General features: G+C 39.9%; 1 protein-coding gene across 1 annotated transcript; it reads right to left on the bottom strand.

Moving 5' to 3' along the window:
* Positions 1-313: 313 nt before the first annotated feature.
* Positions 314-22,705, bottom strand: LOC105394888 (probable tubulin polyglutamylase TTLL2). Its single transcript, XM_048629220.1, has 14 exons — positions 21,901-22,705; positions 21,711-21,802; positions 20,880-21,002; positions 14,803-14,906; positions 8,658-8,802; positions 6,932-7,012; positions 6,253-6,334; positions 4,319-4,432; positions 3,796-4,001; positions 3,158-3,303; positions 2,691-2,841; positions 1,575-1,649; positions 1,056-1,241; positions 314-505 (listed from the first exon to the last, which is right to left on the bottom strand). Exons 2-14 carry the CDS (start codon positions 21,789-21,791, stop codon positions 314-316), a joined length of 1,686 nt encoding a protein of 561 aa, XP_048485177.1. The 5' UTR covers positions 21,792-21,802; positions 21,901-22,705.
* Positions 22,706-23,107: the final 402 nt, after the last annotated feature.

Here is a 23,107-nt window from a genome sequence, read left to right as displayed (position 1 = left end):
TCGCTCGTTTGTCAAATCTGACGTAACATGTACTTGTGGATCTGACAGACTGATGTGTGACAGGCGAGCGACACTGTTTATGGATTGTTAGATGCTAAATCTGGGTACTGACCTACGTTACGAGGTGTAATGTAACATGTTAAACAGCGAGCATTCGTGCATTCAGTACGCTGGTTTCCCCGTAACACTACGTACTGACTGCACGAATGCTCGCTGTGTAACACGTTAAATTACACCTCGTAACGTCGGTTAGTTCCCACCTTAATGTTCGGTGGTGGTAACGAGCTCGCTTGTGGCTCATGAAGAGGATGGCCTAGAAGGGAGGCAGCCAGACTTGGAAGTGCGGTCCGAAGCCGAGCTTGTCCCTCAGCGCGGCGTCCAGGGCGGCGTCGCGGGCACCGTCCCGCGGGCGCGGGTCGCGAGCCGACTCGCGCGCCACCTCGCGAGCCGCGCGAGTCAGCTTCGAGACTTGGGCCACGCCTTCGCGGATGTCCTCCATGCCTAGCTGTAATGGGTAATGGAACAAGGTTAGATCTAAGGGATAGAGTGATGGCAAACCAGAGTTGTGTCTGCATTGCGGTAGCGCTGTGTCGTGTCAACCCAGTGGATCTAATATCCCTAACTTCAAGAATACGGAGCGTCAGTCAATGCAATGAAACCATATTAAAAAACCTCTGGTGAGTGTTATGATAAAATAATAGGTTATTTATGTAACTAGTTAGTAGTCTAATGTAAATACGCGCGAAGTCCCATATCTCCTTAAATGTCCCTTAAGGATTAAGGATTAAGGCAGAATTTTCAATAGTTAGATAGACGTTATCTAGTGAATGATTCTGATGCCGTCGCGTCTGAATGTCGGAGATGGCAACAATTTTATTCGTCAGATAACATATTTATCTGACTATTGAAAAATTTGCCATTAGGGCGTCCTACACTACGTAGGACGACTTCTGAAAGGTGACTGTTATGATTGGATGCGAATAGCTATAGATCGCATCCAGTGACTAGCTTTAGAAGAGACCTACATCCAGCACTCGATTACTGATGACGCTTACCTGATCATCATGAGGCAGCACATGCGGGAAGATCCGCACCCACTGCCCTGTGCGCCCCGGCGCGCGGTCCCACCTCACGCCGTTGCCCCACGAGCGAGCCGCTGAGGACAGCCGCTTGCGGTGCGCCGTGGTGTAGCGGCACGGCTCTTCTGGCGGGTCTGATGATGTGGTGCTCGAGGAGGGGGACTGCGGAAAAGTTATTGAGAGGTGATTTTGGGGATGTTGCTGATGATCATTGAAGAATTATTAGAAAAAAAGCTAGTCAAATCGCTTTTGTCGGTGTTAAAGGCACCAAAATCTACTATGAAATTTCCTGGTAAAATTGTACTGACAATAAAATTATCTGGTATGACAATAAAAATATGATATAATAAATATGATATGACAATAAAAATATGGTGTACTGTGACTGGATCTCCATTTTGTCTTTCTCGCATCTCTAGTTTATTTTGTCTTCCCGGGTGACCTAATCTGTGTTTGTCGCCGACATGATAAGAATAAGATTTGAATGGCTTATACCTGTTCATCGGAGTTATCAGTGCTCAGTTCTGATGATGACTTCGAAGATCGCCCTCCATTGGCTTCTTTGGTTTCCTGAAAATCAAAGATGACTTATTAAATTCGTTAAAAGGAATACTTTTACTCAATTTAATTTTAAATAGCCGTGAGCGTAAGTAAAATATGTCTTGGACAAAGTATTGGAATCTTTTGAATGAAGCTGCCACGAAAAGCGCGGTTCATCCACACAGAGCGACTCGGAGAGGAGATCGTATTGGAAATATAATCTAGAATCATCTTAACCAGGTTTATTTTGGCACGATCCGGTCTGTGTAAACTGAATCTAAACATGCTGCCAAGATGCTGCCATATAATAATTATAAACAAACAAAAAACCCGACTGCACGCTAAAAAGGTGAAAACAAGCACCATTGTTAATGGAAAGTATCGCAGGCAGGGACCAGCAGAGGGTTCACCATTTAGCTGAATGTTACTTAGATAGGTAGATAGGTACCTTGTGTGGCGGTCAAGTTGGTCCCCGCCTGCGATACTTTACATTAACACTGGGGCTTGTTTTCACCTTTTTAGCGTGCAGTCGGGTTTTTTGTTTGTTTATAGTTATATTTTTTTATTTGTAACTTTTTAGTTGTTTCTATTTTATGAAATTTTATGTCAGTAGTCCGGTTTTAGTTTATGAACATTTTTTAATTCAATAATTTTGGTGTTGTAATTTAATGTGCTAATCAAGCCCTTTCATTTGATACCCATCACGGCATAGTTGGAAAAATATGATTTTTCGATCATCACTTTATGTCCTCTAGAGGGCGCTATATACATTTTAATGTAACATCACATAGCCTATAACCATCGCGCAATTATTACGCTTCTAACGATACCTCATACATCAAAATCTATCAAGCCGTTTAGGCTACAGGAGGGAACAAAGAAACAGACATACATACATACATACATACATACATACATACATACATACATACATACATACATACATACATACATACATACATACATACATACATACATACATACAAACATACAAACATACAATCGAAAAACATTACCCTCCTCTTTCGGCAGTCGGGTAAAAATGTTTGCTTACATGGAAATGGAACTCACAATAAACTTATCGCTCATAGGAGGCTGCAGCGTCACACAATGTATGGGCAGGGTCCGCCGCCGCCGCCACCTCGTACCACGGCGACCCGCGCTCACCACCGGCGACTTCGTGGTACGGGGGCGCGGTAGTGACGCGTTCTCTTCGTCTGAACTGCTGGAAATAGAGGAAATGTGTTGTATTTTAACCCATTACATCCTCTTTGCTACCATCAGGAGGGAAAGGAGGCAGGAAGGACTTCGAGATCCATAATGGATTACCCAGATAATTACGAAGTGTACCAACTATCAATTTAAATGACGTGCACAGATAGAGCCTCCACGAGTGCCGTACTTATCAACTTTACGTACGATGCACCCTGGGCAGTCAGCAACTGACAACTAATTGACTGGCTAATCCTTTACCAACTTGAAAAACCTAGAGCTATTCTAGGGTCACCAACACGCTAAGAATAAGACGAGGTAATTACCAGGTAGTCTGCGCGGGCCCCTGCAGCAGCGCCAGGCCGGTGTGCCGCATGGGCAGCCCTAGCAGGTCGAAGAGTTCATGCAGCATCGGCCGCTTCACTGTGACGTCCGCCTCGCAGTCCGACGCTAGTGCTGGAGACAGGTTCACCTGCAGAGGGAGCGGGATGGAAGATCAACGCTGGTGACGCGTAGGAGCAGGACGGAAGATAAATGTTAAAGGGTTGTAAATGGTCGAAGGTTAAAGGGAGGGGAAGGGAGAAAGTGGATGAGAAGTCTTTGTAGGAACTGACTTTATGGCCATAAGTCAGTGATAAAAGTTAGTTCCTACAGAGACTTCTCTTCCATCTGCGATATTCCTCATGATCATTATCATTCTGTTCATATCTAGTGATGCAATGTTTTATATGAAAAGAACAATTCGTTATGTGTCAATTTAATTAGCTATAATTTTTTGTCGGTTCTTGGAGAACTTTAAGGACTAAAAGTTCCCCGCATTTATAAGAGACCTATGTATATCGACAGACATACATAACTTACACAGGGTACCTCGTCTGCTCAGCAGGCCCTAACTATTTTACCCATACAACCTCACTTCAACTAAACTTATGTATTGATAATCGCCTTTGCCCATACATCCTACCTCAATCAACCAAGGCTTCAAAGTATCATCCAGCAGCACATCAAATCCATAGAACTCGAAGCAGTTCTTAGCGGGCGGCGTGCCGGCGGCCTGCGCCAGCAGAGTCAGGGTCACCAGGGCTCTGATGCGCTGCCACACCAGCCACTCGGTGACCCCCCAACGACCAATCAGCGCGCGCCGCACTTGCTTCAAAGTCCATTTGCAGCCTGGAAGTTGGTGAAGGGTTTGTTTAAGCGTGGCGGTTGTGGTAATATTAAAGATAGACAAAAATTGAGGGGATGTGGGTTCTATATATTTAGGGTGTTGCAAAAGTAGTAGTACAGATTTTCTTCTCCCCATACGACTTCGTAATGTGATCAACAAAGTTTCTATGGAGCAGAAAAAATTACTATGTGGAATTCATGAGTCGTTTTGCGATCGAAGCGCGTTTTACTTAAATAAGTACCTACGTTCCCCATGTAAAATTAATTGATTACGGGAATGTGTACATTTTTACTGTTTAATAAAATTGTTGCCAACTTACCACTGCCAATCCTGTCTTTGCATTCTGCATATCTAGGTCCAGTCTTGTTGAGTGAAGAGTTGGTGAGGTGGCGGTACGGGTTGTGGATGTCTGACAAAGTGTATTTGTCTGTTCCTGTAAAATTATAGGAATAATTTTCAAAAACTCTACATGTATGTTATAATTTTAGGACTCCGTACCAAAAGGAAGACTCTATCTACTTTTATAACGAATACAGGTTGATGCCGTGTATACCGATTACTCCAAAGCATTTGATAAAATATGTCATACAACACTCATTATGAAGCTAGGAGCCATCGGTATACATGGTGATTTACTAAGATGGATGATTTCTTATTTAAGTAGAAGAACTCAAGCGGTTACTGTTAGGGGATACATATCATTTTTTTGTACCAATTACTTCTGGGGTCCCACAGGGCTCACATTTGGGTCCCTTACTTTTTAACATTTTTATTAATGACGTTTTTAATATTTTTCAACATTCAAATGCTCTGTTATATGCTGATGATACTAAAATATTTATACAAATCAAAGATAAAAATGACTGTTCCCTCTTACAAAAAGACTTAAATAATCTTACCAAATATTGTGAAGTTAATAATCTTTTTCTAAATGTTGATAAATGTTACGTAATTAGTTTTACCCGTAAAAATAAACCGATTGAAAATATTTATACTCTATCCGATAAAACTTTAAAACGGGTAAATGAGGTACGGGATCTAGGGGTATATTTGGATAGTCAACTTTTATTTAGGGCTCATATAGACAGAATTGTAGCTAAGGCGTATAAAATGTTAGGTTTTGTCTTACGACAAGGATCCGAGTTCAAAAATGCTAGTACCTACCTTTATTATATTATACAACGCTTTCGTGAGATCTCATCTTGAATACGCATCAACTACATGGAATCCTATTTATTCTGTTTATATTGATTCTATTGAACGCATACAGAATAAGTTCTTGAAAGTATTGAGATATCGACAGAGACAAAACAATAATTTTAAATATAATCCCGAAACTGTGAAGCCGCTGGTTGTACGCCGAGATATAAATGACTTCGTTTTTCTTTACAAAATAATTAATAACATATGTGACTCCCCTTATCTTTTAGGTCAAATTGGCTTTAAATGCAGACTTTTTAATTCCAGATCTAGCAGTTTGTTCCATATTGCCCAATGCAGTACTAACTATGCTAAGAATCGCTTTATAGTCCGAGCTTGCTCTAGCTATAATCAAATGTATAATGATATTGACATTTTTCAGAAATCCTTATACAAGATAAAAAATGATACCTATTACTCGTATACGAAAGTGAATTATTTTACTATCATCTACATCTATATCTGATTGATATACTCTTATAGGCATAACTTTTATTGGCATAACTTTTAACTTTTATAGGCATAAGTTTTACGTGGTAAGACACTCATTAGTTTAATTTATATAGGTACGGTGAATAATACCTACTTCCTTTCTTACTTAAGACCAATTTATTTTTCATAGTGTAGTTTCTAGGTAATAATTGTATTACAATAAGCTCAAATAATAAGTACCTACTCTCATAAAATTCAACGATAATGGACATTGTATTTATGTTTATCTTTTTTAACTTATATAGGACTTACTGCTGAAATTGTTAGCGGATTGCGTTGTTTCGAAATGTATTCAAACATAAGTATTTTTGAAAACTTTACTGGTGTGTGTGTTAGATATAGATTCATATTTGTAAGTTTAAGAATATACACTGTATGTTTTCTCTTCTAATAAAATAAAAATAAAAAAAATAAAATAAAACATGACAGCTCTCATTTGTTCATTTTTCGTAAGCTATAGTGACCCCTCAGGTTCTTGTTAGAACGAGCGCACTTAGTGTGCTAAAAGCTTTTCATACTAACTTCGTGAATCTTTATAAAGTAAAAAATATAGGTAATTACCAAACCGAGCCAATCCATCCGCATACATGTAGGCAGTGAGCGGGCGGTACCCCGGCACACACACGTACAGCCGCAGATCAAACTGAAATAAATAAGTATACAGAAGGTGTTAAAAAAGGTAATGCACCATAGAAAACCAAAAGGGGGTAACTCAGGTGCATGGTAATTAGGAAAAGGGTTTGCTTTTAAAATTTGAGGTGTAGAGCTCGTCTTATAGCTAATATAGGGATGGACCAGGGCCTCAAGTCTGCTAATGAATGGCGGCTCAATGCTGTGTCGTCTGAATGGTTTTCGAACTTTAGGTATCTGTTTTCTCTTGGTTAGTGAGTCCCAGTAGTGCAATATGAAACACTTAACACTTATTACTTTTTATTAACGTTAGTTCTTTAAAAAAGATGCAATAAATATTTCCTAAAACGCAGATAATTAATACCTACAGTGCGAAACCCATGCTGCCGACACACAACTGTGCCGCCATTCCTTAGCAGACTTGGGGCCCAGGATCCCTGGAAAAGTTTACAACTTCCAACCACATACACTTACAAGCGAAGAAAAAGTTCCAGTGACATATGAAACCTAAATGGTTGGTAAAACTTTTTTTTGGCTCGTTAGTGTATCTAAATGATGGAATCACTAAATTTGCCTCTTATACATACTATATATTATGTACATAACACACCTTATATCCAGCTATGAGGAGCGGTCGTTCTATGTACCGCTGCACAACTGCGGCGCTGCCACACCGCATCTCGCAGACACTCTGAAAACAAATAGTAATATTTATTTTATATTTTTAATTTTATTTAAACTAATTGTATATAAATAACTTGGAGGACCTCTATGAGACCTCAATGCCAATGAAAGAGACCAGGACAGAAACGTCTAGAGAAAAACTGTGGACTCTATGCTCCTCGTGGAGTTAGAGGAATAATGATCAAGTGTATATGTCGCAGGCATCTGGTTTAATCTCCTGTTTGATTGAACCGCTAGCCCGTTCATTGGATGACGCTATTCAGTTGTATGACTATATAGGCCGAATGTTGATTGTACAAGCGTCACAAAAAGTCCAACTAGTTAGCGGACTTAAAATCAGTCAGGTGGTGAATAAAACAAATATGGCGTCTAACAGCGAACAGCTGAGACAAAAAGCACTTGTATTGTTATTTTTTGCAAATAAATTAGCTTTAAAGTGCGTTATTTATGTTAAAATAGTGTGACAACATGGATTTACCTATTATTACACCGCCGGCGGATAGTTTCAAAGAAAAAAATGTGCTGAAACTGGATAATTATGAACAACAATATGAAGGTACGTTTATTGTTATTGTTTAGTTAATTTGTGAGATGAGAGCTTTGTAACATAGTCTTTTTGTTGACTCTTGTCTGGTCATGTTCATCCTAACCAGACATTACAAAGTTGCTATACTATATCCCATTTAACGACTTCACTGAATAACGTTCAGTCAAGACGTTGGACGTTACAGTCAACCACTTGACGAGTTGTTCTTTAGTCATTCAACTGAGTAGCGTCATCCAATGAACGGGCTAGCGGTTCAATCAAACAGGAGATTAAACCAGATGCCTGCGACATATATATTATTATGTACCCTGAACAGGAAGATGCCTCGTCCCTGGCTCTGCGCCACGGGCTTGTGTATCCAGACCACGCCGGGTGCCTCCTCGCCGCGCCGACTGGATGAACCACAGTGCTTCAGTATGAGCAGACAGCTGTATATGTACCCTGAACAGGAAGATGCCTCGGCCCTGGCTCTGCGCCACGGGCTTGTGTATCCAGACCACGCCGGGTGCCTCCTCGCCGCGCCGACTGGATGAACCACAGTGCTTCAGTATGAGCAGACAGCTGTATATGTACCCTGAACAGGAAGATGCCTCGGCCCTGGCTCTGCGCCACGGGCTTGTGTATCCAGACCACGCCGGGTGCCTCCTCGCCGCGCCGACTGGATGAACCACAGTGCTTCAGTATGAGCAGACAGCTGTATATGTACCCTGAACAGGAAGATGCCTCGGCCCTGGCTCTGCGCCACGGGCTTGTGTATCCAGACCACGCCGGGTGCATCCTCGCCGCGCCGACTGGATGAACCACAGTGCTTCAGTATGAGCAGACAGCTGTATATGTACCCTGAACAGGAAGATGCCTCGGCCCTGGCTCTGCGCCACGGGCTTGTGTATCCAGACCACGCCGGGTGCCTCCTCGCCGCGCCGACTGGATGAACCACAGTGCTTCAGTATGAGCAGACAGCTGTATATGTACCCTGAACAGGAAGATGCCTCGGCCCTGGCTCTGCGCCACGGGCTTGTGTATCCAGACCACGCCGGGTGCCTCCTCGCCGCGCCGACTGGATGAACCACAGTGCTTCAGTATGAGCAGACAGCTGTATATGTACCCTGAACAGGAAGATGCCTCGGCCCTGGCTCTGCGCCACGGGCTTGTGTATCCAGACCACGCCGGGCGCCTCCTCGCCGCGCCGCAGCCGCGCGCACTCTGACACCAGCTTGGCATACTCAAGGGGTAGGTGGTAGCTCGGCGGACTGGAAGAAAAAAAGAAGAAGAGGCTGTGATGCATGTGACTTAGTCGCGCCGCCGCCGCCCCGCCCGCCGTCGCTCCGCCCGTCGCAAGTTTCGTACCCATCGTCTTAGAGTCTGTTGCACAATAGATAAGGATATGTATATATGTATTTATCTGGAGATAAAAACCTGTGGGACGAAATACATGCTATCACTGTCTAAAACAGTCTGTCTTACAGAGACTGATATACAGAGTGTTGCAAGTTGCAAGGGTATACATTGTATATACTAATCCGAAACAGTTACAGCATGTTACAAAACCCTGTATATATCTTATCACCGCATGTCTTTTATCTCATAGGTAACCATTATCCATACATTTTATTAATTTTAATACTGGCTGGTTTTGATCATGTCGGAGAAATGATGTAAATTGACGAAGTGTTTATTGTCAACTCAACACTCATAATAAAATTTTGACTTCGAAACCCGATTGTTCTGGCATCCACTGTGCAAAGAATAAGTAAATACGTAAGTACTATTTGCAAATATGTAAGCTAGTTTCATGTTGAGAGGGCATAAAGGAGCAAAAACTGTAGTAAACTAAACTTTGAATAGGTATGCAATGTGGAACATTAGCGCTTTATTAAATAACTGCTCGTAACAGTTATGAGTACTAAGCTACTTAGTAGGTACTAAACTACTGTAGATTACGTTATGAAACAAATATCTGCATAAATGTTACCTAATTATATAAGGCTACCTTCACTATGTATGTATAGATTACCATGACTGTTGTAAAGTATAGGCCGATACATTCAAAATGAATATGGACTAATTCCACCTTTATTTAGACATCATCTAAGTGCTTATAGGAAAATCTAGAGGACACCCGATGGTTTAAGTTAAGTATTTAATACTTATTGTTAATATATTAATATAGTATGCTCACTACATTTGCCTGTATGCGAGTGCGAGTCTTTTAGTCCAGTCGAGCTTCACCGTTCGAGTAATGGCGAGTAAACGTGAGTTATTCTATGCCTATAATATAATTATATGATTTTCACTGCTCGATTTGTTAGGGAAAATTTAAGTATACACAATAATCCCTCTAATTATTTCATTGCCATCTGCAGCGTTAGTAAGCCAAGTTTAAAATAACCGCAACATAAGTAATGTTCATATTTCTTCTGAATAATTCCTACATAGTTTTTCTTTTGACCTTTAAGCCATAGTTGGCACAAATTGTGACTTTTTCAGCGACATTATTATTAATGGACCAGTTTTATAAAACCAAAAAGTTACCTTCATACTTGGGACTTTTCTTACATTGTTATCATACTTATACTACTATAGAATTTGCTATCGTAAAATGTGCATCTTAAAGTGGAAATGCACCATTAACTCAGTTTATGGTGATCGCCTATAAAATGCTCATTCTTGTTATAATAAATCTGCCTTATAACCTCGTATCGTAAGATAAATCGATTACAATAGTTTGGCATGCAATGATGCAACGCCATGGGTTATATTATAGCCAGCATTTAGTTTGCAGTCTAACGATACCTATCTGTTAGAACTGATGAGGACAAAAGTAGATAGATAGACTAAACTTTATTTGTACACAAAAATAGGACACAAAACAGAGCTTAATCTAACATAAGTATTAATAGTACAGAAGGCAATCTCATCCAAAAAATCGGTCTGTGATCAATAGTATATCAACCAGTATTTGATACTTTTTTTAATGTACTTTTTTTTAAAACTCTCATTTATTTATAAAGGCTTTATTCTCATATGAGAATATGTCAGCCTCAACTTAAGTACTTGTGATTTGTATAGCGATTTGCCGGCCATTTAAAGTGCGATTATAGTTGTGCGCTCAGACCACACGTGAAAGAAGATTGGATAAAAAGTACCCAGAGTAAATTCCCGAAAAATCCCTCTTATAATTATATTCCATTATTCCCCCTACATATAACTACATTCATGGGGACAGTCGTACACGTATTGCTATCGAGGGCAATAAATCTCGACTCACTGCGTTTGGTAACTCGCTATTGAACTCTGAATACGAAAAGAGCATGACTGTTCATGTTAGTAAAACTTATTCATAAAAGGGGAAGGGAATATTCGTTGCTTTTATTATTGTGTACGTCAGCGGTTCCTGAATATTTTTTTCAGGAATCCTTTGTTGTTTCACGTTTTTTGTTGAAATCCTAGCTTAGACCTTGAACCTACTACCATATACATTCTGTTTGCGCTAAAAATGCTATATTTATTTCAGTACCCCGAAAAGCCTCTCACGGAACTTCCGGGTTCCATGGAGCACTAATGTAACCCCTGGTGCACTTAGGTATTTAGTACTTATATAGTACTAGCTGTTCCCGCGCGCTTCGCTTCGCCTTAAAAAGTTTTCCCGTGGGAATTCCGGGATAAAAAGTAGCCTATGTTCTTTCCCAGGGTCTAGACCATATGTATACCAAATTTCATTCAAATCCGTTCAGTAGTTTTGGCGTGAAAGAGTAACAGACAGACACAGTTACTTTCGCATTTATAATACTAGCTGTTCCCGCGCGCTTCGCTTCGCCTTAAAAAGTTTTCCCGTGGGAATTCCGGGATAAAAAGTAGCCTATGTCTAGCCCAGGGTCTAGACCGTATGTATACCAAATTTCATTCAAATCCGTTCAGTAGTTTTGGCGTGAAAGAGTAACAGACAGATAGACAGTGACAGACAGACAGACAGACACAGTTACTTTCGCATTTATAATATTAGTTAGGATTAGGATAGAATAGAATAGAATACTACTTTATTGACTTAAAAACAATTTACACAAATAACAATTTACAATATAACGCAATAGGCGGCCTTATCGCTAAAAGCGATCTCTTCCAGGCAACCTTTGGGTGGAGGAGAGACTTAAAGAATAAATGAGGAAGGTGTACAAAATGTAGTAAACATTCATATTTAATAATAAATACTTAAATAATAATAATATTATTAGTTAGGATTTAGGTACGTATATATTTTTTGTGAATAAAGTACCTAGATATTTAAAACACTGACAATAATCCGATAAAATACCACATAAGTTAGGCGTTTCTTGTTACATTTTTCATCTATCATGCGTATTAAATTAGGTACCTACCTACATTGTATTCTTTAGGTAAGAAATTTATTCTTAGTTCAGTGCAAAAATAAATCGTAAATTTCAGTATAATGGTGTATGACACGCGATTCGTCCGATTTGGTTCATTCAACAGTCTGTGACGTGACCGATTGACTCGTGCTCTACCCTTTCTAATAAACGTTCGGAATTGTTACATTTATGCTTTTGTAGTTCTGAGTTCTGAACCGCACACGCATAGGGGTCTGTTCCACCGACTTTCTCATGAATGTAGCTGTAGGTATAAATATTAAGTACTTATTTTTAACATTTATTCATGCAAGATCAAATTAAAATTAACAATTCCATATAAAATAATCCACCACAGGTTTCGTCATTAAAAATATAAAATTACATAATTTCATCCGCGACATGCTTCGTCCATTTACAAAATAAAGAAGTCAGCAAACATCCTTCGTCAAGTTAAATAATTAAAATAGCCCGCCCCAGGACGCACCCGATCCAAAGGTTCCCATGACGCTGGCAGCATTACCACGCTGCACTGCGAGGGAGATCCTCTGCATCAAGTACGCTCCAGAGCGATTGTCATAGCCTTGATCCTGAGACGACGCCCTAACTTTTTAATAAATGCCCTGCCCTGTGTTCTCCAGACCCCAGTTGTCTCCAAGGGAGAGGAACGAATGCGTATGAGGTCATGAGTGCGCGGTATTTAGCACATTTCTGCCTTGCCGCTGCCTCCGCTGCGGCACCAGCTGTTGCTGTAGTGAAAACTACTACTTACTTACTTATTACATATTTTACTTTCGCTTTCAATGCACGATTGCACGCTGACAAGATGCAATGACCAATAAATTTCCTAATAAGGAATTATATTTAAAAAAAACTAAAAAGTATAATAGTAAAAAGTTAAGTGACACCAAAAGTTTATTATGGAGAAAATAAATTTTTCACGAATTGTACCCCTTTTTAACAACCTGTATACAATTATGAGTAAGTAAGTAGGTAGTAATTGAAAGCTATACTTATAATAGTGCCGTGCCATTCGTAGTTCGTAGACATTCGTTTTATTAAGGTGACGAAAATAATCCTATTTATTTTCGTAGTACGAAGACCGATTAAGCAACACAAAAATTAGCAGGTTAAACTAGCTTTAAAAAAAATATAAGTACAAAATGAAACTGCCATGCAAATGGTACGCTTAATACAACGATATAGAGTCGTGGGTAGCGCAAAAACCTTACTATACTTTGTTTTTCGTAAGCTAGAGTGAACTCCTACTGTGTAAACGACCTGCCATGTCATGCTCGGGAAAAACGCACCGCGAATAAAAACTTTTACATCAAAATATAAAATACTAAGACCCTGTTTCACAATGTCTGGTTAGTGGCTACCTGTGAGATAAAATGGACGCTGTCACTGTCAAAAAAATAAGAACAGATAGTGACCGCATGTCTTTTATCTTACAGAGTCGTGAGCACAAGTTTCGATCCTCCGTTAACGTTGCGTATCGTCAACTGTCACAGTCAAAATGTAAGGCAAAGTTAGTTCCAAAAGTGACATTTGTTTTTTCCATATGTTAGGTGCAATTTCACCAAACGCTAAACGTATTTAGTAGCCTGTCATACGTCTGTCAGTTAGTACAAAATGTATTTAAAATTTGATTTAAATACGTTTAGCGTTTGGTAAAAGTGACCCTTCGTGTAGATTCGAAAATAGTATCGAATCCTATGCTCGCGGCTCTGGTAGCCACTAACCAAACATTGTGAAACAGGGCCTAAGTGAAAATAGGGGAAATTACTACCGCTGCTTTTTAATTATTCAGGTATTCATTTCCGCATCCCGACTGCCTATGGCCAACATAATATTATTATTTTGATATTGGATAAGTAAGTTTAAAGTTATTTAACTTTTTTTAAGTAATACTACTACTGAGGAAGGCAGAGGACCGAGTGTTGTGGCGCTCCTTGGGATGGGAGAGGCCTATGTTCAGCAGTGGATGATTATTGGCTGATGATGATGATGATGGAAGTACTACTACTATCGACTTGGGTATGTTTTTACTTGAAAAAGGCAGTTATAAAACCACTGTGTATGGAAGAAATTGAAAGCTCATTCATTGGTACAATAAAAGCACGACTATACGACACTATACGTCTCCATAATTAAATTCCGTTCATGAAATATGATTTACAATGATCATTCAGGGTTTTGCGTGTTCTATTACCATATTTTTTTGTTATTCTTTTAATCGGTTGAAATTACAATAACATTAGATACATTGGTATTCAGTCGATTGTTTAATGGCTTTAAATGAGGCGCTTTTCCCTTTCCCTGACCTAATTTTGGGATTTGATTTAATGCGTAGTATTTTACATAAGTACCCACTAAATAAATAAAGTATCTGACCCCTTAGCATGAATGTTCATCGTGAACGTGAAGTAGAATTCGTCGAGTAATTTTGTATGAAAATATGAACAGCGCCCTGGCGGTCGGTAGCAGAACTAATGCCTCGAATCAATTTATCTTCCGAACCTCATACTTTAGAACTACTGGAGTTATCTGCTATCTATCTTTGGAACTCAAACTTTTGAAAGAGGCATTAGCCCCACTAGGGGTTATTGCGCCTAAAATTCCCATTTTTTGTAGAAACGTCGTTTACACGTAGAATATATTTAAAATTCTATAAAATTGCATCAAAATATGAAACTAGATAAAATTTCCTAATATGTATCACAAGTTATAGCTTAATAGGGCGTATAGTCTGTTTGTTATGTTCAAATGAATATGAAAGTCAAAGTATTGTGGCGCAATGGCCCCGGTTGACCTTAATGCTTACATTTGTGAAAAAATAACTATAGAAATTTACTTGGCCAAGTACCTTAGAGAGAGACTTACCTGAAATCATAGATGGAGCCGTATATTTTCCGCATGCAGCGCAGGAGACGCGACAGACTGTCCTTCCGGCAGATGGACCCGCCCTTCGGTATGTGGTTCATGAACTGAAACACAAAACAATCAGTATATGAATCATTTATGTCGATTCTGAAGGCACAACATTTTTATTTTATCAATGTCAACCTTCCATTTTGGCAGTGGGAAATTAGATTTACAAAAACCTTACAGCGTCGAAGTAAAATAAATAGATTAGATTTGACGTCACTAAAATTACAGTGGAGCGAGCACATTATTCGATACTATTTTTGAATCTACACGAAGGGTCACTTTTACCAAACGCTAAACGTATTTAAATCAAATTTTAAATAATTTTGTACTAACTAACATATGGAAAAAACAAATGTCACTTTTGGAACTAACTTTGCCTTACATTTTGACAGTGACAGTTGACGATACGCAACGTTAACGGAGGATCGAAACTTGTGCTCACGACTCAGGTTGTGCCTTCAGAATCGACATGATTATGTACCTAGCCAGCAGTGGCGGCTGCACCTCAAGTGCGCCCGTGCAACGCACTACCATTTAAAAACTTTCTAAAAATGTACCTTCCTTCTTCCTATACCATACTAGGTACGTGTAAAAAAAAACTTCACAAAAAATACCAATATAACAACCGTAATACCTACCCTAAACAGAAATTACATAAATCTGATTATCGTTACGAGTTAAATTAAATCGAGCTGGCCTATTTTGATTTCTACTGCGAAAGAATTAGATCTTATTTTTGCTTGAACAAAAACGGCCTCGTGCGCTCGGATTGTCGCACGGCGCGAGCTCCTACACATAGTATGAAACAGGATGGAAATCGCCCGGCGCGTGAGACGGAAGATGCTCAGTACAAACTGTATGCAGTTCTAGGATAAATCCGTGCGCCGCACGCGACCGGAAATTGCCGAAACAATACGAATGACGCCACGGGAGGCGCGGGCGCGGGCGGTGGCCTTGACCGGTGGCGTGACCTACGAACGATGCACTTGTCATGTCATTGTCAGTTTCACCTTTCGCGCGCGAATACGTAATTAATTTGCTAATTACTTATTAACTAAGAAAGTAGTAAAGATTTCTTGTGTGTGTGAGTGAAAATGAGTGCAAAATACAATATTGACTTCATAAAAAGCAATAGGAAATTGCAAAATAGACTGGACATTAAATCTGCTGGGCCGCCTCGGCCTTTAGTGCAAAACAAAAAATGAAACTTATAAGTACCTACCTGAATTTTCAAAAGTGAAATGTTAAATAAAAAGAAATGGTTATGTGGATGTGAGAGACTAAATGCTTTTTCGTGTGTTGTTTTCGTTTCGGCGGAGAAGCTATTTCGCGTCAATAAATAAGGTAAAATATACTTATATTTTTTTTACTTCTAATTGTAATAGTTAATCTATTTTTCTCCAAAAAATTACTAAACCCATAAAGTGCACCACCGGGTATCTGAGGCACCAGCCGCCACTGCTAGCCAGAAGCATTATTATTATTACCTACTGCACTTGTCCTATGCTGATTGGCGTTCAAACGTTAGACTGTAATATCTATCTATTGGGCTCAAATCCAACATTCGGCATGCAGTTTTATCAATTTGACCTAGGTACATATTCTCAAAATCACTTCCAGTTCTAGCCCAGAAATACCTGACAACTACAAAACATGTATTGTATTGAACAAATATTTTACTTCTACTTGTTGAAAAGAGTTTGTAAACTCAACCAATGGTTTAGTTCTATTGTCTATAGTAGATTATTATGTCAATAGAAAAGTCACTTAGTACTTCCACCAATACCTTCCTGTGTCGTGTGAAAACTATTCTTCAATATATCTTTACAATCCTTTTAATCCACTGGTTTTACTTATTAAACCCAACAGGTTATGGGCCCAGGATCATTTGGTAGTAAGATTTTTGAAATATTACACGAAGTATCACAGATTGAAAATTTGTTCGGGAGCCGAGGCCGGCCGGCGCAGTTGTTATTGTGAAAACGAAATTGTTAAAAACTAAACAATGTCGAGTTCAAATTTAGCCTTTAGAGAGCAGTTGCATGGCAATATAAAACTGGCCAGCGAGACTGTGGAGGCAAAGTTGCTGCAGGAAGACCACAGACGGGAGGACAATCAGGATACTACATCAGCTTCGGCACTGGTGAAGAAGTGCTTCACGTGCCAGGAGGCTGGTCACCTGATGCGGAACTGTCCACTGGTGACGTCTGGAGGCAAGTCGGGGCAAGGCGAGGACAAGGAAGGAAGCACAGACCATTCAGCTCTGTTAACGGCGCTAAGTGTTAGTGTTGTGAGTGAAAAACAGTGGTATATTGATTCAGGCGCGACGAATCACATGTGCAATGATCGGTCAGTTATGTACGATTTTGTATCGGATAAACCGGCTACTGTGAAGATCGCAAACGGAGACTATATCAATACCGCGGGAATGGGTCAAGTCAAGGTGCAACTTAAGGGTGGTTGCTTAAGGACAATAAGTGATGTCTATTTTGTACCACAACTAACCACAAATTTACTGTCGGTGAGTGCAATGACAAGAAAGGGCCATAAAGTTGTATTTACTAAAGAGCACTGTAAAATAACTAATGCTGACGGTGAGTTTCTAGGTAGCGCTACTCAGATCAATGGTGTTTACCGGCTCGACATTGTAGGTGTCAGAGAGCAGTGTAAGATAGCATCGAAAGTAGCTAGAGAGCCACCGTTATCTAGCTTGGGGTTAGGTAATACTTTAGTATGTTCACAGGATGGTGCGATGAAGGAGGAATCTAAGAAGTGTGTTTCCTCGACTTCGACTAGCCGCAAGGCATCTCAAGGGAATGGCAATGTGAAGGAGGAAGTGCAGCAGTCTGCGTCCTTGGCTTCATCGAGTTCCAAGGTATCTCAAGAGGTGTGGCATCAGCGGCTGGGTCACCTAAACTCTAGGAGCATGGGTCTCCTGAATAGAGGTATGGCTACTGGAATTAAGTATGATAGTGCTGATTATAAGTCATGTGTGGCTTGCATTGAGGGAAAGCAATCTAGACTTCCTTTCCCATCGAAGTCATCTAGTAGGGCTGATGAGGTACTTGGCTTAGTGCACACGGATCTGTGTGGGCCTATGCAGAAGCCGTCGTTCAGTGGAGCAAGATACTTCTTGCTGTTTATAGATGATTTTACAAGGAAAACTTATGTTTATTTTTTAAAAACTAAAAATGAAACATTTGAAAGTTTTCGACACTTCAAGGCGTTGGTAGAGAACCAAACCGAGCGAAAAATAAAAATCCTAAGAAGTGATGGAGGTGGTGAATTTGTCAATTCTCAGTTTCAGAAGTTTCTCAAAGAGGCTGGAATACGGCACCAGACGACAGTGCCGCATTCGCCTGCTCAGAATGGAGTTGTTGAACGAGCAAACCGAACTGTGATGGAGGCAGCCCGCTGCATGATGCAGCAAGCTGGCTTGGGCATGGAGTTTTGGGCTGAAGCAGTGAACACCGCTGTTTACCTGAAGAATCGAAGCCCAACCAGAGCTGTTATGGGTGCTACTCCTGAGGAAGCGTGGACAAATAAGAAGGTAGACCTCAACAATCTTAGAGTTTTTGGTTGTATAGCGTATGCTTTAGTAAAGAATCGAAAGAAACTAGATTCAAAGAGCAAGCTATGGAGATTTGTTGGGTACTGTACAGAAACAAAGGGGTACAGACTGATAGACCCAACTGATCCTCGTAAATTCACAATAGCGAGGGATGTGGTATTCCTAGAGGATAAATTCAAAACTAAGGAATTGTCACATGATGATAAAGTAGACATGAATATGGTATTCATGCAAAGCCCGCCACCTAACATGAATGACTCTAATAGTAGTTTGTCTGAGTGTAATGAGCAATCTACAGAGCCATCTGTTGAGGGATTAAATCAATCTGATGACATAAATTCCGATTCAGCGATTGATAATAATTCAAAAGATGACTCTGAGGATGCTGAAACATCTGGTGAAACAGATGATCCGTTGGATTCGACGTACGTTCCAGGCAGTTCTTCACTGGAAGAAGACACAGACTATGAAGAGAGTGCTGAGTTTGCCGCCTTCAACTGCGACATGCAGAGTTCTGCCACTGACGAGCCGACCACCGTTCGAGAGGCAATGAGTGGAAGCGAGGCTGAGCAATGGAGAGCTGCTATGTCAGATGAGTATGATTCTTTTAAGAAGAATAACTGTTGGACTCTAGTTGATAGGCCGGCTAATCACAAAGCAGTGAAATATAAATGGGTGTTCAAAAGGAAAAGGGGGCTTGATGGAGAAATTCTTCGATACAAAGCCAGACTAGTTGCGAAGGGCTATACGCAAACCTATGGCGTCGATTATGAAGAAACGTTTGCTCCGGTCGTAAGATATTCAACGATACGAATGTTGTTAGCTATCGCTGCAGAATATAATATGGAGATTGACCATATGGATGTAATTACTGCTTTCCTGAATGGAGATTTAAAGGAGCAGGTTTATATGGAGCAACCTGAAGGATTTGAAATAAAAGGAGGAAATGGAAAGGTATACAAACTTAATAAGGCCATTTATGGACTCAAGCAAGCTGCGACGTCATGGTATGATAAGTTAGATACTGCTTTGACTCAAAACTTCGGTTTTAAGAGAGTAAGTACAGAACCATGTGTTTATTTCAAATCGCATCAGGGAAAGCCGATGATAATCAGTATTTACGTTGATGACATATTACTGTTTACGTCATGTTCTGCTGAAGAAAAGAAGAAGCTGAAAGACAAGCTTATGAAGGAGTTCGCCATGAGAGACTTGGGTGCAGCGCACCACATACTAGGTATGAAGATTACAAACAAGGATGGCAGGATTACTCTGGACCAGTCGAACTATATTCAGACGGTTCTGAATAAATTCCAGATGTCGGATTGCAAGCCAGCTAGTACTCCCATGGAAGCTGGACTGAAACTTCATAAAGCTGAGAAATTAGGTAACTTTAACTATAGAAATTTAATTGGTTGCCTTATGTATGTTGCAGTATGTACCAGGCCGGACATTGCATATGCCGTGAGTTCATTGAGCCAGTTCAATCAAAGCTATGCTGAAGTTCACTGGAAATCTGCAAAGCGTGTCCTACGCTATTTGAAAGGTACAATTAATCATTGTTTGACGTTCGAGAAGAATGGACTAAGTCTCACTGCCTACGTGGACGCTGATTGGGCAGCTAGTGCAGTGGATAGGAAGTCATACACAGGGTATGTATTCAAAATTGGTAATAACTTAGTCTCATGGGAAAGTCGAAAGCAGAAAACGGTGGCTCTCAGCAGTACTGAAGCCGAATACATGGCACTGTCTGATGCCTGTAAGGAAGCGTTGTTTATTCGCTCTTTCTTACATGAATTGTTAGGTATCAACGTTTGTGTAACTATGTATAACGATAACCAATCGGCTCAAAAGTTAAGTGTCAACCAAATGTACCATTCGAGAACTAAACATATTGATGTTAGGCATCATTTTATTAGACAAGTTGTGTCAGAAAATGCGGTGCAGTTGAAGTATTGTCCAACTGATGAAATGCCAGCGGATCTATTGACAAAGCCTCTGCCTATTATGAAACATAATAGATTCGTTAACTGTTTATTGTTGGATGTTTAAGTTTTAACTGTTTATGTTTATTGTTGTTATGTTGGTGAACATTTTATGTAACATAACTTAGTGTAACTCATGTATTTCCTGAGGCTTATTATTTGGTGTGAAATACTTAGGGATATGAGTTCAGGCATTATAACTATTGGTTGGTTTAAGGGAAAGTGTTGAAAAGAGTTTGTAAACTCAACCAATGGTTTAGTTCTATTGTCTATAGTAGATTATTATGTCAATAGAAAAGTCACTTAGTACTTCCACCAATACCTTCCTGTGTCGTGTGAAAACTATTCTTCAATATATCTTTACAATCCTTTTAATCCACTGGTTTTACTTATAAAACCCAACACTACTTTGGTAATAAATTACAAGTTATGTTACCAGGAGCGTATAGCTGAGCAAAGACTCACAAACTCACCTGCCAGTCACCGAGGGCCTTATAGCACGCGGCCGGGAAGGCGCTAGTACGCCACCATAAGTTCCATTTCTCCTCACCACCGCTGTAGCCCTGGTACAACCGCCAGCCCCGTTCCGCACATATCTGGTACGCAAATGTGAGTTTGAAAGTTGGTGAAGGTAATTTGCTTTAAATTACTTGTATGTTAGGAAGGTACCCGACGCGACGAGTCAAAAGAAAATATCTATCCACATGTTTTTTTTAAAACATCGGACTTAGCAACTGATGATGATGTTTCTTAAGAAAATATTCTTATCAATGATTCCTTATCTTTAAAAGCACCGTTTTGAAAAATAAAGCGTTGCCATGTTTTTGTAGAAACCCTTAAAATTTTCCAAATAGTCCAAGCACTTCATTGCAATTTCTTGCCTATAAATAAATCTGGTTAGTTCGACTAAAGTTCAACAGAAGTGGAAAGGTTAACTAGTAGTAAGTAGCTCACTTCAAAAGATTTTCCGTAATAGGAATATAGTGAAGGCCAGGATAGATCGTAGATATTCATACCTAATAAATAAGGCCAAGCGTCGAACTCATGACTTGATAAGCATCTCGCAATTTCGTAGGCAACGTAACTATCTACCTACAAGCAACTGACGAGCGGCATTATGTTATTGTGATCAATGAATAAACATTATCTATCTTACGTCTATGTTTGTAGTTTGATGCAGTAACCACTAGATTTACATTAATCCCATAATAAATTTTATTTTAAATAATCATAATTAAAACAGTAAAAGCTTCAATAACTTCCTCTTTGTTAGTGTGTTTTTTAAAAGTCTGCCAGTGTCTTACCTTAATAAGCAAACCGGGCCCCGTACCATTATCGTTCAGTCGGTAAATGAACGGCTCATCATCATCATAATCGTCTTCCATTTTCAGTTTTTCTGTAAACACACACAATTACTTACCAATAAATTAAGTAACATAAACATTTGACTATCAGAATTGAAACAACCTCACAAGTCTCACAAGCGTAACTTACCGTCTAGCTGTCTTCATTTCAGCGGCATAATGTAGCAAAGAGGTCAGAGATAAAGTTTAACGTGTTTTCTTTTCCATTAGTATGTAACATGTAGGAGTTAGGACGTAGCGCGTAACTTGCGGGGCGTAGAACGTAACGGAGCGGGGGTGGAGTCGCGGCGGCCGCCCGCCCTACACTGCGAGCCTTCAGCTGTTCCGATACCGTGACGTGATGGAGGTTCCTTCCCGCTACGAACAAACCTATACAGAATATTTCCTTGTAAGGTACCTACTTAGGTTTAGCGATTAAGACAAACAGAATTTAAATTTTATATTAAACGTGATTTATTTCTTTAGTTGTCATAGATAGATTAGTGTGATCATCATGATTCATGTTAATGTGTAAAATATTTATTGTCGGTTTATGCATAGAGCTTGTTGATCGTCACCTATGAATAGTTTACTCCGGTATTTTATGTACCCCCCAGTTATATTATAAATATAACTTGTACATTACTTACGTATAACAAAGAAGGCACCCCAGCGACGCAATCCAATTTGATTTATAATACGGTAGCATTCGTGACACGAGACGAACCTCTAGACCGTACATAAAAAGGGACATAACAGTCCCCGATTATGTCGATACTATGGATGCATTCTGAGGGACTATTCTAGATCACGCTACGATATAAAAGCGACGAATGAACGAACGAGAATTGTCAACAATCGACACGCAATCGACAACATCCGCAGCGATAACGACTGTATCTCGTTGCATTAAGCATACCGATTTCACAACAGCTTTCATTGTAAGCCACGTAATAATTACTGTTATGAAAACAAATGATTAGGAATTCATACAAAAATATAAGAAACTGTAAGGTGAGGGTTTGTCACGTGGATTGACCAGTCAGGGGTTGTAGTCTGTAGTCTTCGTGAATAGGGCGCCGTGACGGAATCGAGGGCGGTTTTTAACAATCGCATCGAGCACGCACGCCTGAACGGAATTACTCGACATTTTGTATTCTAATCTAATTGATTGGTGCCCCTTCACGTTTTTCTACGTTTTAAAGTATAATTTGTATTTTTGTACCTAGATGCGCGATGATGCGGTAGCGATGTGGCGTACGTCAATCAAAGTATTACAGAAATACTATCGGTGTAATTTTGGGTAGGTTCTACCTTTTTTGGCATAAGATTTATTTGCCTAATCTCGTATTGCATAG

The sequence above is a fragment of the Plutella xylostella genome, chromosome 22 (genome assembly GCF_932276165.1).
Source record: "Plutella xylostella chromosome 22, ilPluXylo3.1, whole genome shotgun sequence".
Taxonomy (NCBI): domain Eukaryota; kingdom Metazoa; phylum Arthropoda; class Insecta; order Lepidoptera; family Plutellidae; genus Plutella; species Plutella xylostella.
Note: the sequence above shows the minus strand (reverse complement) of the source record. Positions and strands in the feature narration are given on the sequence as shown.

Bases quoted from the DNA above. Each gene is read 5' to 3' on its own strand.
- LOC105394888 (XM_048629220.1), bottom strand. From the start codon at position 21,791: ATGGAAGACGATTATGATGATGATGAGCCGTTCATTTACCGACTGAAC. The intron at 6,335-6,931 runs GTGTGTTATGTA...TATTTATTTCAG, and splicing joins TCCTCATAGCTGGATATAAG to TTTGATCTGCGGCTGTACGT. The intron at 3,304-3,795 runs GTAGGATGTATG...CTCCCTCTGCAG, and splicing joins TGAAGCCTTGGTTGATTGAG to GTGAACCTGTCTCCAGCACT.